The sequence below is a fragment of the Lepidochelys kempii genome, chromosome 1, assembly GCF_965140285.1.
Source record: "Lepidochelys kempii isolate rLepKem1 chromosome 1, rLepKem1.hap1, whole genome shotgun sequence".
NCBI classification, from domain to species: Eukaryota; Metazoa; Chordata; order Testudines; family Cheloniidae; genus Lepidochelys; species Lepidochelys kempii.
Genome location: NC_136380.1, coordinates 107,805,292 through 107,819,470, shown reverse-complemented (window position 1 = coordinate 107,819,470; position 14,179 = coordinate 107,805,292). Strand labels below are relative to the sequence as shown.

At 40.9% G+C, this 14,179-nt stretch overlaps 1 protein-coding gene across 5 annotated transcripts in view; it reads right to left on the bottom strand.

The window, feature by feature from the left end:
• MYO16 (myosin XVI) overlaps window positions 1-14,179 on the bottom strand; it is a 610,604-nt gene that overhangs the window by 339,012 nt on the left and 257,413 nt on the right. For all 5 annotated transcript variants that reach the window (XM_073349543.2, XM_078853554.1, XM_073349529.2 and 2 more), the window contains exon 7: window positions 6,698-6,823. In XM_073349543.2, coding sequence (XP_073205644.1) covers window positions 6,698-6,823 — 126 coding nt within the window. The remainder of the gene's footprint in view (window positions 1-6,697; window positions 6,824-14,179) is intronic.

Sequence of the window (14,179 nt, the reverse complement as noted above, 5' to 3'; positions counted from 1 at the left end):
TATGCCCACATCGTGAATACTGCATGCAGATGCAGTTGCCCCATCTCAAAAAAGATATATTGGAATTAGAAAAGCTATAGAAAAGGGCAACAAAAATTATTAGGGATATGGAACAGTTTCCATATGAGAAGAGATTAATAAGACTGGGATTTTTCAGCTTGGAAAATAGACGACTAAGCGGGGACATGATAGAGGTTTATAAAATCATGGCTGCTGTGGAGAAGGTAAATAAGGAAGTGTTATTTACTCCTTCTCATAACACAAGAACTAGTGGGTCACCAAATGAAATTAATAGGCAGCAGGTTTAAAACAAACAAAAGGAACTATTTCTTCACATAACGCACAGTCAACCTGTGAAATTTTTTGCCAGAGGATGTTGTGAAGGCCAAGATTATAACAGGGTTTTAAAAAGGACTAGATAAATTCAAGAGGATAGGTCTATCAAACGCTATTAGTCAGGATGGGTCTAGCCTCTGTTTCCCAGAAGCTGGAAATGGGCAACAGGGGATGGTTCACTTGATTACTTGCTCTGTTCCTTCCCTCCTAGCACTGGCCATTGTCAGAAGACAGGATACTGGGCTAGCTGGACCTTTCGTCTAATCCAGTATGGCCATTCTTATGATCTTAGATGAAATTCAGTGTCAATTAAAAATTACAGTGTAATTAAAAAATTACATAACAGCATACAGCACAAGAAACAATTTGAACTGCTGTATGGATTCTAAGCAGAAATGGGCAATAAGCTTATATCAAACCCAGAACTTTCTTGAACTGAGCCTGGTTTGTAAGTTCCATTCATGTTATAAACTCAAGAAGAGGAAGTTTACACAGTATAGAAAATTGTGAAAGGTTCTGGAAAATCCTTCCAGGCAGCTGGCCTCCTTCTACGGTCCCAAATGATCTCTTCCCACCAAAAGCCAACCTCACACACAACTTATAAAAAGCCTCATGTCTCCTTTATTTGCCAACACTGGAGGGCTCTATAGCCTCCTGTACCCTCTTCCACTGCCTCATAAGCTCAGTAGCCCTGTGTTAATGGGCACTGAACTGACTGGCAATTCATCTATCTTCTGTCTTTGGGAGAGAAGTGTGTCAAGCAGAGCCACTTCCCCATATAACAAGGCTCTTTTGGAGGGCCAGGAAGCTGGCTGACCTACTCCCACACAACAGGGAAATGGAAACCCTCTTTTCCTCCCTGCACTTACTCTGCGCTAAGTGCATGGCCAAGCTAGCATAGCAGTTGCTTGGTGGCTAGCAGTTCTCTTAATCATTTTGCCTGGCATCTTCAAAGATAGAACATGGGACAGAAGCTAGGTGGCACTCCATAAAAGGGAGAGAATTAATAGACCAGGAGGCAGCAGAGGGGTGAAGGGGTGAAGATCATTTCACTTTTCTGAAGAAGGCAACAATACATAGCAGTCCAGGGGCCTGGTCAGGAGTAATAGAAGAGGTGAAATGTTCCCTTGGAAGTTTTAGCATTTGAAATCTTAACTGTTATGTAAGCCTGCAGGGGCTGGTTTACTGCCAGTGTCTCTCGAACCATCCTACAGAGTTCAGTTCACAAACACCACAGTGGAGAAAACTGCAGCATTTCCATACAGAGCTCTAGTCCTGAATTATTCAATTCTATCTTGCCAGGAAAAAAATATCTAGGTCATTGTGGGCAGCATAATAAAGATGTAATAAAGATTAGAGCACAGTGGTCCAAAAAGTTAATTGAGCCATAGAAAATGTTTCAGGATATATTCAAATGTAATATCAATGGACAGTGTTTCCTAATTTTGAATATGCAATTAAATTTAGGTCACTGTATCTAAAACAAAAACAGAATAGGTGTAGAAAAGATTATATAGAGATAGAAAAAAGTAATGAATGAGAGAATAGAGCCCTCCAAGTTACCTTAATCCATAATGCAGGGTGAAAATGAAATGAAAAATCTAGATATTTAAAAATACAAAATATTTTAAAATAAAATGTTCAGTTAACTCATGGAACTCATTGCTGCAGCACATTATGGAGTTAAACAGCTAGTAGCATTCAAAGAAATAGATATAGTTTTATGAATAAGAATAGCATTTGTAAACACAACAGCGAGGACAGAATTTGACAGGCTGTCAATCACTGTGACTCAAGGCATAATATTACGATTGGATGGGGTGATGGTAGGGTACTGTAAAAGTGATGTTTTGTGAATGTTTAAGGTTTCTTCTGAAGCATCCATTATTGGCCATTATCAAAGACAGGATACGGAACTAGAACGCCCATCTGTCCATTCTGATATGTTCTCAGAAAGCACAATGGAAAGAAGCCCTCAAGAAGAATTTCCAAGGTAACAGGTCTATGTTAGTTTAATACAGGTAAAATTCAGATTGATTATGCAAATATTTTTCAAAAGATGACAGAATGAAACACAGAACATTATGGACTTCTACGTGCACATTCAAGGATTAACTATGTATGTTATGACTACACTACCATATTTCAAGGTTTTTGTTTTTCCCATGTCTAAATTGAACTGTCTCATCCATTTAGATTCTAGGCTGCTATAAAATTAGTTTATCACCCCCTGGATTGACATTGCTATTCTCATTGTAAACACAAATGGTAATAAACATGTATCAAGCCAGAACCAAATGTGTTTGTGTACAGATCATAAAAGAGCAGTATGCTGCTCACACACAGAGATTTATCACTCACGAGTTTTCTAAGTGAGACTTTTAAACAAAACCAACCGCTAACATGTATTACAGAGCCCATTCCAAGAGAGTGGAGTTGTAAAGAGTACATTATAACATTTACTCAGCTCATTCCAGGAAATGCCATTAATACATTTTATTGCTAATCATAAACTAATTTCCCTTCAAAATTATTTGCAGTTGAGGCACATTAATCATGGAAGGTATTTTAACTGGGGTTGTCCTTAAACTGAAATATTTCTCAAAATGTTATCAATACTCATAAAGCATCACATTACATAGACAAAACCCCACATTTATAATAAAGCACTCAGTACTGATCTCTAAATATCAGATGCATATAAATTCATACTGAGGGTAAAAGTTGTTTCAAAATATCATTATAAGAATGATTTTTTAAAAACAAACCAACCCTGATTGCTTATCCATTGGGTGAAATATTTTCCTCCACATCTAATGAGACTTTCTTGACAAAGCAATTTAAAGATGATTTGCTTGTAACCTCTTATGAACAGAACCCACACTGGGCCATTGTTATCTGTTAAGTCAAAATGGTAAATTATCCATAGTGTTAATAAGATAATATATTCAAAGTTGTTTTGTTCATTAACTATGCATGGGAGGAGTGAATGTGCTTTATTTGTTAACAGCAGTGAGTGTCAGTGCAATATTCCTCATTTGTTGTTCATAGATATATGGGGACAGGGACCATTTTTTGTCATGTGTTCATACAGTACTTAGTATAATGGAGTCTCTCACCCCAAGTGAGACTCCTGGGTATTACCACAAAAAATAAAATAAAATAATAATAATAATAATTAATAATTCCTTTGGAGTTATATGTGAGAGGATTGGAGGCCTTGCAAAATGCTAGAGCTGCAAATTGTGTGTTCTTAAAGTCAGATAATTTATTCTCCAGTTTAAGAAATTCTGGAAAACCATTATGTTTGCATTTCTTTTCTTTCCAATGTCTGTAAATTAAATTACTCTGAGCTGTATCTGAGCACATGTTTAGAACTAAATGCTTTCCAGTGTACACAGCCCAAACAAATGGGCTGTGAGCTGCAGTGGCCTATACAGGATAGAATTCTCCACCTCAGGCTATGGGAAGGAAGTGGAGCTGGGCTCTGAATGAAGCCCACCTCCTTCCTCAGACTTCAGAGCCTGAGCTCCAGCCAGAACCTGAATGTCTACACAGCTGTTTCTAGCACTGTAGAGTGAGCCCTGCAAGCCCAAGTCTGTAGACCCGGTCTCTAAGACTTGCCATCATGGGTTTTAGAATGTAGTGTAGATGTACCCAGGAGCAGTAGCCATCATAGCTGCTGTGCAATGCCCTCAATACCCTGTGCAATGCTGCTGTGTATGCCACCGCATAGATCCAAAGGACATGCCCACCAAACTCATCTACAGGGAGCCTCTGCAGAGCACGGCTTTGTAGAGAACATGTGGGTTTCCAACAACTAGCTCCACTCCTTCTCCCTGTAGCAGATTCCCACCATTTCCAGTATGGTGATGGCTTTCAGTGATCCTCACTTGGACTGCAGGGTTCGTTCTTTAGAATGTTCTCATTGTTTTTTCTGCACAATATCCATTAATCCTCCCCCACACACACACACACCACACACATACACCCCAGGCAAATTAAGGCATCAGAAAACAGAAAACAATATAAAATAAGATAAATCAACACTAGCACACACAGTTATCACACAAAATCCTCATTCATGCCCCTTTTACAAACAAATACTTATTCAGCTGAAAGATGGCTTATTTTGGGAGAGGAAATTTGGCTATGAATTTACCCTTTCAAAAATATTCAAATATAGTGCAACCTTATGCACATAAATCCCAATGATCTTAGAACCTAGGTATTGGAAAAAATATCCAACTACTAATACTTATGGTCACAGAGTTACAAGTATGATATATCTCAGAAGTAAAGGTTAATATTTTAAATTGAAGAATTAATTAGTCTCAAGTTCATTATTTTACCTGACTACTAATTTGCTTCTTGCCACGAAGGACATTATATGTTTGAACAAAGAAGGAAAAGGAGATGTTAGAAGCCATTTACATCTTGAAAAGGAGAACACAAACAGTAAAGGGACAGGTTTCAGAGTAACAGCCGTGTTAGTCTGTATTCGCAAAAAGAAAAGGAGTACATGCACTGTAAGTTAATAAGGAACAAAACTCTAATCAATGTGTAATTCGGAGTAACAAATCTTCTCTCTGAATGTTTCTGGAAACCTGAAGATAGATTATATAGCAAGTGGGGGCATTAATGTAGGTACACAATTTGTCAGATCAACTCTGTTATATATTTGTGACAAGTACTTGAATTGCATTTACAAAAATATTTCTGTCTTTATAATTTTTTGGAACTGGCTAGGTGCTTAAAATGCAATCTGAAAATCTAGTACTGAATGTGAAGAATACGGAAACAGAAAGGGCTTTTTTAAATGAAATAGGCATCATATTCTTTCAGGCTACCTTGTCTAGCTTTCCTAGCCTAGAAACCAGAAGAATGTTTTTTTAAATAAATTGAACCCATTGTAAACAGTTTTATGCCCTAAAGAGACAACTGTCCTCCTTTCATATCTCAGCATGTACATCAGATCACTCATAAGTTTAGCTGTGTAAGTACATATAAATAACTGACATATCCATAACACTGAAACAGAAAAAAAGAGTTTACTGCTTCTATCAAAGACTGGATAGAGGTTGAACTATACTTGATGCACTGAATTATCTCCATTGACTTTTAGTAATACAATACTCATAGTTTCTTTTCTTAGCTTTTATATAGTGCTTTATATTTTCAGTGTCTTGTACACATATTTCTTTATCAAGCCTCACAATATTACTATGAGACATGTAAGTAGCATTATCTCCATTTTACAGGTTGGGTCGCCAAGGAAACAAGTTTCAGAAGTGTCCACGAATTTCAAGTGCCCGAACTGAGAGACACCTAGGTGTCCAAAGGTTGAGCTTCTAATACTAGTTGATACTTTTGAAAATTTGGACCTAAATATCTTTGCTGATAGACACACAATGAGTCAATGTCAGAACCAGGATTAGAATTAAGAAGTTTCTGACTCCCAGTAGGCCACATGGATTTTTATTGATAGTTTTGAATAAACTTTATAAAAATAACAATCAGAAATGTAAACACGTCTAACTCCTGCATTATGTATGTAAGTGCATGGCTCTCTCCAACCCAAAGTGCTGGAACTGGGCATTAGAAATGGGATAAAATATAGAAAAGAAATCTGGTTTTGCAGCTACATTTCAAACCATATTCTGTCTGGCCATTCCTCCCCACCTTCCCGCTTTCCACCCACACCCATCCCACCCTCACCCCCACCCCAGACACAGCTGCTGCCAAGATTCCTCCCAGCAGAAGCAGAATAATCCGAACGGGGGTAGGTGTACAGTAGTGGACCAGGAGGATTTATACTATAAGACACTTCCCATGAGTCCTAAATCCAGCCCAGAACACCTTTCCACATTTCAATGAATAGAGGGCTCACTGAATGTCAATTTCGGAGGCTTTGAGGAAGCCAGGCTTGGAATGCATCAATTGTGTTGCTAGTCCTCTCGTGGATGCTCCTTTGCTATGTAGCTTTGCCTCGACTAAACTCTAGTCCATGGCACCAAAGTATGATATATGCAACAAAATATAAAGCACAAATGTTTGTTCTGGCTTCCCCCCATAAAATAATTTCAATTTCAATGTAATTTTTGCTGATTTTTTTTTTTTTTTTACTGAGGACAGCAAGTTGTTTTTTAATGACCTGTATCAGGTTAATAGTGTTATGCTATTTATTTTCAAGTGATGCCTGGATTATTATATATTTTTCTTATTTTATACTCTATTTATCTAACCAAAACTATGTTCTTCTTTACTACATTAAAATATTCCCATTTTAAAATGCTCACTACTGAAAAAGGAGGCTACAACATACACTGAAAAGACATGCAGGAGAAAAATCAAACTTTACCTGTCCATATTTTGCAGCTAAATGCAGAGGGGTCCAGTACTGATTATCCACAACATTGACATCAGCACCATGATCCAGTATCAGAGATGCCACATCCTTGTATCCATTTGCACAGGCTATGTGCAGCTGTGAATAATACATAAGCAGTGTATTATTTTAAAGACTTTCTCAAGACATATGTGATTAGCAGGCATTTTAACTTCCCAAAGGTTTAACTTGTCAGGGGGAGGAAATACTCTTCTTTCAAAAAAGGGCAAATTATGAAAATAAGAAATGAAAAACCAGCATTTGAGAACAATATTCCAAACATTGCAGAAAACCAGTTTGATCAGAGGTTTTCAGTGTTTAGAAATTAAAGCAGGAAATATCAGAACAAAGGAGAATTCCAACCAATCATCATCAAGTGTCGCATTAATGATCTAGTCTGAGCCAGACTCTGCTCTTATCATTTATAATTTTCATCCTTTCTTTTCTGTTTACTTCATGTTTCCTATCCTTGCCCTCAATCCTAGGCATCAGCACAGGTTCCATGAGCCCAGGCAAATTCATACCTTCTAACAGAGTTCGGTCCATGGCCTAATTTACTTTTGTCAGAGTTTTAAAATCTCAGTTGGGAGATGATGATGCTTTACTGCTCCCAATTTAATTTATTAACACACAATAACACTAAGCTCACTGGCTTTGCAGAGGTTATGCAGGGGAAATCATAGTCACAGAAAAAGCCTCTATGATTTTACTCCACTGTATTTTTTTTTCTTTTTCTGGTCTCACCTCCCTGCATGTTTCAATGTTTAAAAGATTAGAATTGGGACTCTTGACCAGCCAGCTCCAAGATATATTAAAGAATAAAAATTATAACTGAGCTGAGAGATGGAGATGCTAGTGAAACCACTGTCATCTTGAGCAGCAAGGAGAGTATGGGATGAAGTGTTAAAGAATGGGGGAGAAAGGGAAAGACGAAGCTCAGAAAATAGCCTTACTTGTTAAAGGTTAATTTTGGAAACTAGAAGTTAAATTGTACAATTTTTTATTTCAATGCCTGGCTCCTGCGTGTGTTCTGCATTTATATCTCTACATTATTTTCATTGCAGATGGAGGACGGTAATTAAAACAAATACAATATAAAATCAGACAAGACAAGTATATACGGACACACAAAAGCTAACCAACATGAAAGAGGCTGTAGGATAATGAAAATACTAGAAACTAAATGGATGAATAGACAAAAGTACAATGGAAGATACTGTATCAGGGAAAATCTGCCATTAGGGATTCCTCCTGGAAACTCAGTTTTTATGCATGGAGAATAAGAACATGTATTTTCATGAGGGATGTACTTCAAATGTCCCAAACGATTCAGGTTAGGAAATGGTGCAGATTACAGATCTGTGGTATTTGTTCTCACTCTGATATTTTCTATGGGTCCAAGCATCCACCTCTGATTCCATAAGCAAATGTCAGAGAAACCATGGGGCTGTATCCTGGAGTTGTGGGAGCGGAGCAGTACAAAATAGCTGTCCTTCCCACAGCCACAAGGAATCACTTCTGCCAGACCTCCATGTAACCAGGATTCCAAAAGATTCTGAGTAAACTAAGGAGTAGACTAAGGAGAGAAGAGGAGAAACTACTGTATGTGGCCTTGTCCTCTACCGAGGCAATAGATATTCAACTGATATCTTTTCCTGAGTTATTTCTGCCTGAAGCAGCATTAAATGATGCAGGTAGGGAAGGGGGCTGCACTCAGGATTGGAAGGGCTGCCTATTGGCAAAAAGGCTCCTGCAGTTACCCTGTGCTAGGGACGGGTGGGCCCAGAGTAGCTGCACAGAGGGGCCAACACTTAGCAGGGCTGGGACTGGATGCTCTCTTTCCCACTTATTTTTTCTTCAGCTATGTCTATAATTTATATAGATAGTTTCCATTGAGACTATCATAGATATAGAACTATATCAGAGCTTGTCGGTGGAAAGGGTCTCCCATCAAAACACACAGTTTTGTCAAAACAGAGGGCTTTATGGTGGGAAAATGCCAATTCCAATGAAAAGTTTTGATTTCCCTAGGGGAAATATGAACATAAAAATTAAGTTTTGTTTTGACTTAAAATGTGGTTTTGACCTTTTGGTTAAAACAAAACAAAATCATACTGTATGTCAAAATGTCAGTTAGGAATGAAAACTGTCATTCTGAATTGGCTTAAAACTTCACTAGGGAAAACCAACACTTTTTGACTGAAACATTTTAAACAAAAATTTTTCATTTTGCCAACCAACATACTTTTTCTCTACGTACATGCACACACATATCTATATTCCTACACATGTATATCTAGGTGGCTTGAGTCACTCCATGAGAGCCCTACCAGTGCAGGCTGCCAGAGAGGTGCCAAATCAGGAAGTAAAATATTTGGATAATGAATGTGCAGAACTACACATTGTTTCCTAGTGTACTGCAATTTGCCTAGAACTCATAGTGCCTTTTTCCAGACTTGTAGTTTTCACATTGCTGCTGAGAAGTGTGGACTGAATATTTAAAAGAAAGTTATATCACTCCTGGGATGCTATTATTCTAGGCTGCTCTGATAAATTGGCCATGGTTTTGATGCAGCCTGTCATCCTGGTGATAGGTTTATCTCTTTGGTACGCCTAACTGTTATGGAATAGGGAATTTATTTGTGCCCATCTTCTAACTATGATTGACATTACAACTCCAGGCATGAAAACCATTCAATGAACATAAAATGTATTCAGTTGCTTATATGCAGAAAAAAAGTGAGAGCACGGGAAACAACAGCATGACAAAAAAAAAAAAAAAAAAACACTTGCTGCAATCTTATTAATTCACATCCTGTAAAAGCTTTTTAGTTTTCCCTTGCATTTCAAAACAGTTACTTCTCAGCCATGAGCTACAGAGACTCTGGATGATATCACCATGAAACAGGCTTCCTTTTGCGAGCCAGCAATGGGATTTTTGCTCGTGTCTCTGTATAGATAGGTTTATCAGGTATAGCAAGAAGCCCATTACCAGAATTTTTTGACACAGACTGGCTGACTCCATATTAATGAACAGGGAGGAAATCAGTCTAACACAGTCTGTCGCTGAAACGTGCCTTTTGGATATTTTATCTCCCAGATCACAAAACAAAGGCTTTGCATAACATAATCTGCAACAAAAGAAAAATAGTCCACTCTGTATTTATTTGCTGTCAGACAACAAATGCAGTTCAGAAATCAAAGTCCAAATAAACGACATTCAAACACAAATATCCCTGTGATGGGGCGGCTGCCCGGCACTGAGATGTAAAGAATTAAAGCCACTCTGGGGATGCTGCACGGGAGGCAGCCAATAAGGAAAAGGCTTGTAGTGCCATCCAATTAGGGGAAGGTTTGTTGGAGGAGCCAATCAGGTTGGCCCATATAAGAAGGGGCTGCTGAGCAAAGCAGAGGCAGTCACTCCCTGTAGTTTGAGGGAGGATGACTGGCTGATTAGAGAGGTGGAGCACCATAGACAAAGCAGTGCTGGGCAGGGTCAGCAGAGTAGGAGCAAGCTCCAGTATGACAGCTGCCAAACTGAGACCCTGATATAAGAGCAGAGGAGAAGCGCTGAGGAAGTGGCCCAGAGAAGGAGATGGTGGAGTTGGAGGAGGGGGCAGCACATGGCTGCCAGCTATAGGATCCCTGGGTTGGAGCCTGGAGTAGTGGGCGGGCCCGGACTCTCCACCCACACATGCACCCTTACCTGCACTGGCCACTGAGGGAAGTGGCCAGTGCATGGTCTGCAGTCTGCCACTGAGATGAGTGGCTAGAACTGGGATTGCCACTGAGGCAAGTGGTTGGACTGAGGACTGTCAGTCCCCCGGAATGGGTGGGAAAGAACAGAGTGGGGCACAGCCAGAGGGCTGTGTCCAGAAGAGGACAACGTGGTCCGGGGAGCGATGCAGGTCCTTGATGCGGAGACAGGAGTGATGACCGGTGAGACACCAACTGAGGAGGATGCATTGGCAACCCTGAGCTAATTCCCAGGACAGCCAGCAGGAGGCACTGTCGTGGTGAGTCAAACACTCACAGTCCCCTTTTGCCAAGTTTCAAGAGCTAGCCAGATTCCAGTGTTTGTGCAACAAACTAAAAGATGGATTATGTAAACCTTCTTTTTATAGTGCATATTTGTTCTTAATAATAAAATGGAGGTTAGTTACTGTAACTGGAGATACTTCAAGATATGTGGTACCTATCTGTATTCCACACATGGATATGCATGCATGCCATGCACCAAAATCCAGAAGTTCTTTAAAGTAGTGTCTGACCCACATATGCACAGTAGCTTCTCTTGTGTTCCTGACTGGGGGTCTAATAGGTGGTGTGGGTTGACACCTCTCCAGTTCCCCTCCTTACCGCAATCCTACAGGATCTGGAACAGAAGGGATGAAGGGTGGGTAGTGGAATACAGATAAGGACCACACATCTTGAAGACCCTCCAGTTCCAGTGTGTAACTTCCATTTCTTCTTTGAGTGTTGGTCCCTACGTGTATTCCACAAGTGGGTGACCAGCTGGCAGTGTTCAGAGTGCAGGAGGATGTGAGGAAGTCAGTAGCAGAGATTCTTGTAGTACGGCCACTCCTTTGGCCTCACCTGTGGCTGCAGATTGAGTGAGAGAGTAGTGTAATGCAAAGGTGTGGACAGAACTTCAAGTTGCCACTCTGCAGATGTCCTGTAGCGGAACATCCAATAAGGATGCCATGGAGGCCACTTGTGCTTGTGTGGAGTGAGCTGTGATACCCCCAAAAGGGGGAAGGTGTGCTATTTTGTAGCATTTTAATATGCTGCCAGGTGTACTTGCAGTGAACTAAGGGCCTCTTCAAGGAGAGAAGATAGTCTAGAATGATCAGGATGCCAACTGTATGAGGCGGATACTGATGGTATTGTGCCCAGGCCATGAAGCACTGCCATTTGGCCCAGTAGCAGGATCTAGTGGAATCCTTTTGACTTTGGCTGAAAATTTTTTGAATGGGTGGAGCACCAGCATTCTATGTCTGACACCCATCCAAACACCAGGCCATGACATGGAGTGAGTCTGGGTTGGGGTGCTTGATCAACACCCATATGAGTTAGGGTACCCTGAAATGGGTGGATTCTGATTGGTGGGCATGCAGACATCATCAGGAGTCTTGTGAACCAGACTTGTCTGAGCCAGTAGGGACCCCTGAGGATGACGGTGGCTCTGCCATGACAGATCTTTCAGAAATTTGTGGTAGTAGAGGAATGGGAGGAAAAGCATCACCTTGGGAATTGCGGTCTATGGCTTCCCTGGAGCAATATATGGGGAGCTTCCTGTTTGTCTGGGACGCAAGGAGGTCACATAGGGGAGTGCCCCATTAAGGAAATGTTATCTAGAACAGTGTTGTATATCTCCCATTCAAGTTCTGTGGAGAAGCATCTGCTCAGCCTGTCTGCCAGGCGGTTGTGAATACTCAGGAGGTATGCACCTTGTATCATAATGCAGTTTGAGACCTCCATTCCAAAGTGTGACTGCTTCCCTGCAGAGAGGAGGAGATCTCACTCCTGTTTGTTGATACAGATCACTGGGGTGATATTGTCTGACATTATCTACACATGGAGTGAGAGGAAGGAAGCCCTTGCACGCAAGACATACTGCTCTCAGTTCTAGTAAGTTTATGTATAATCTGGTCTCTTTTGGGGTCAAAGTATCCTGAGCAGTGTGGTGACCAGGTGAGCTCCCCACCCTGTAACGGAAGTGTCTGTCAGAATAGTGGCCTTCGGTATGGGAGGGTTGAAGCGAGTTCCATCATGACCTTGTGTGGGTTGGACCACCATACAAGGAAGATGAGAACTCTGGTAGGAACAGTGACACTGGAATCAATGTGATCTCTGCTTGGTTGGTAGATTGAGTGGAGCCACGCTTGCAGACATCTCAAGCTTGGAGTCTGATGAATGGTGTCATGTAGCCATGTGGCCTAGCAGAGAAAGACACCTGCATATCATAGTTTGCAGTCTGCTTGTAATGTGTGAGATCAAGTTGCTCATTCAATAAAACTTGTCTGTGGGGAGAAATGCTCTCATGGACACTAAGTCCAGCATCACCCATATAACAAACCCCTTAAGGTGGTAAGGAGGTGCCAAAGAAACCTTATTTCTAACATGACTTCCTGGAAAAAGCAGCCTACAAGGAACCAGTTGTCCAGCTATGGGAACACCATATATCCAGTGTGTCGTATTTGAACAGTTACCACGGCAAACACTTTGATTAATACCTTGGGTGCCATAGCCAGCCCAAAGGGGAAGACACAAAACTGGTGGTGCTCTTGACCAACCATGCAGTGGAGGAATTTCCTGTAATATGGGTGAATATCTATGTGAAAATACGTGCCCATCATGTTGAGAACTGAGTCACGTTCCTTCCTGCAGGAAGAGGATTATAGATGCTAGCATAATCATCCTAAATTTCAGCTTTCAAATAAATATATTGAATTGCCAAAGGTCCAGGATGAGTCTCCACCCTCTGTCTTTTGGGGGGGATTAGGAACTATGGGCTAAAGAACCCTCTCCTTTGGTATTGAGGCAGGATGTATTCTATCACTCCCTAGTGAAAGAGGGATTCCTACTCTTGTTGAAGATTTAGTTGATGAGAGTGGTTCCCAGAGGGTGATCAGTGAGGTGGCTTGTGAGGAGGGTAGGAAAGAAACTCTACAGAGTACCCGAGATGCATAATCTCCAGAAACCAACTGCCCATGGTGATCTTGTTCCAGGTGTGGGCAAAGAGAGTAAGATGGCGTCCAAGATGACAGGGGAAGGAGCAGGTAGCATCTGTGGTGGTGCATGGGTCTCAACTTTTATCTCAAAATTGGCCCTGGGCCTGCAGCTCTGAGGAGGCAGAAGATGTGGCAGTCCAGGGAGCTGGAAAAGAGGACTTCTTAGTCCTTTGTTATTTATGTGGAAGTTTGGGTAGATGCTGGTAATATGGAGCATGTGAAGGGGTGCCTGTGGCCTAAACGATTGTCTCTGGTGTCCTCCTGGGGTCTGGAATGCAAATCCCTAGGGATCGCAGTGTGGGTCATGAAAAAAGAAAAGGAGTACTTGTGGCACCTTAGAGACTAACAAATGTATTTGAGCATAAGCTTTCATGAGCTACAGCTCACTTCATCGGATGCATGTGTGAGTCATGAGTCCTTTAGAGAGCAAAGAGATTGGACACATTGAAGGGAAGGTCTTGAATGGTGTTTTGGACTTCTCTAAGAAAGCATGACAATTGGAATCAGGAGTCCCTTCACACGACGAATCCTGTGGTCAAACTTCTAGATGACATATCTGGAGTCCTAAAGAGCTACAAAAAGAAAAGGAGTACTTGTGGCACCTTAGAGACTAACAAATTTATTTGAGCATGAGTTTTGTGAGCTACAGCTCACTTCATGGGATGCATGCAGTGGAAAATACAGTGGGGAGATTTATATACACAGAGAACATGAAACACTG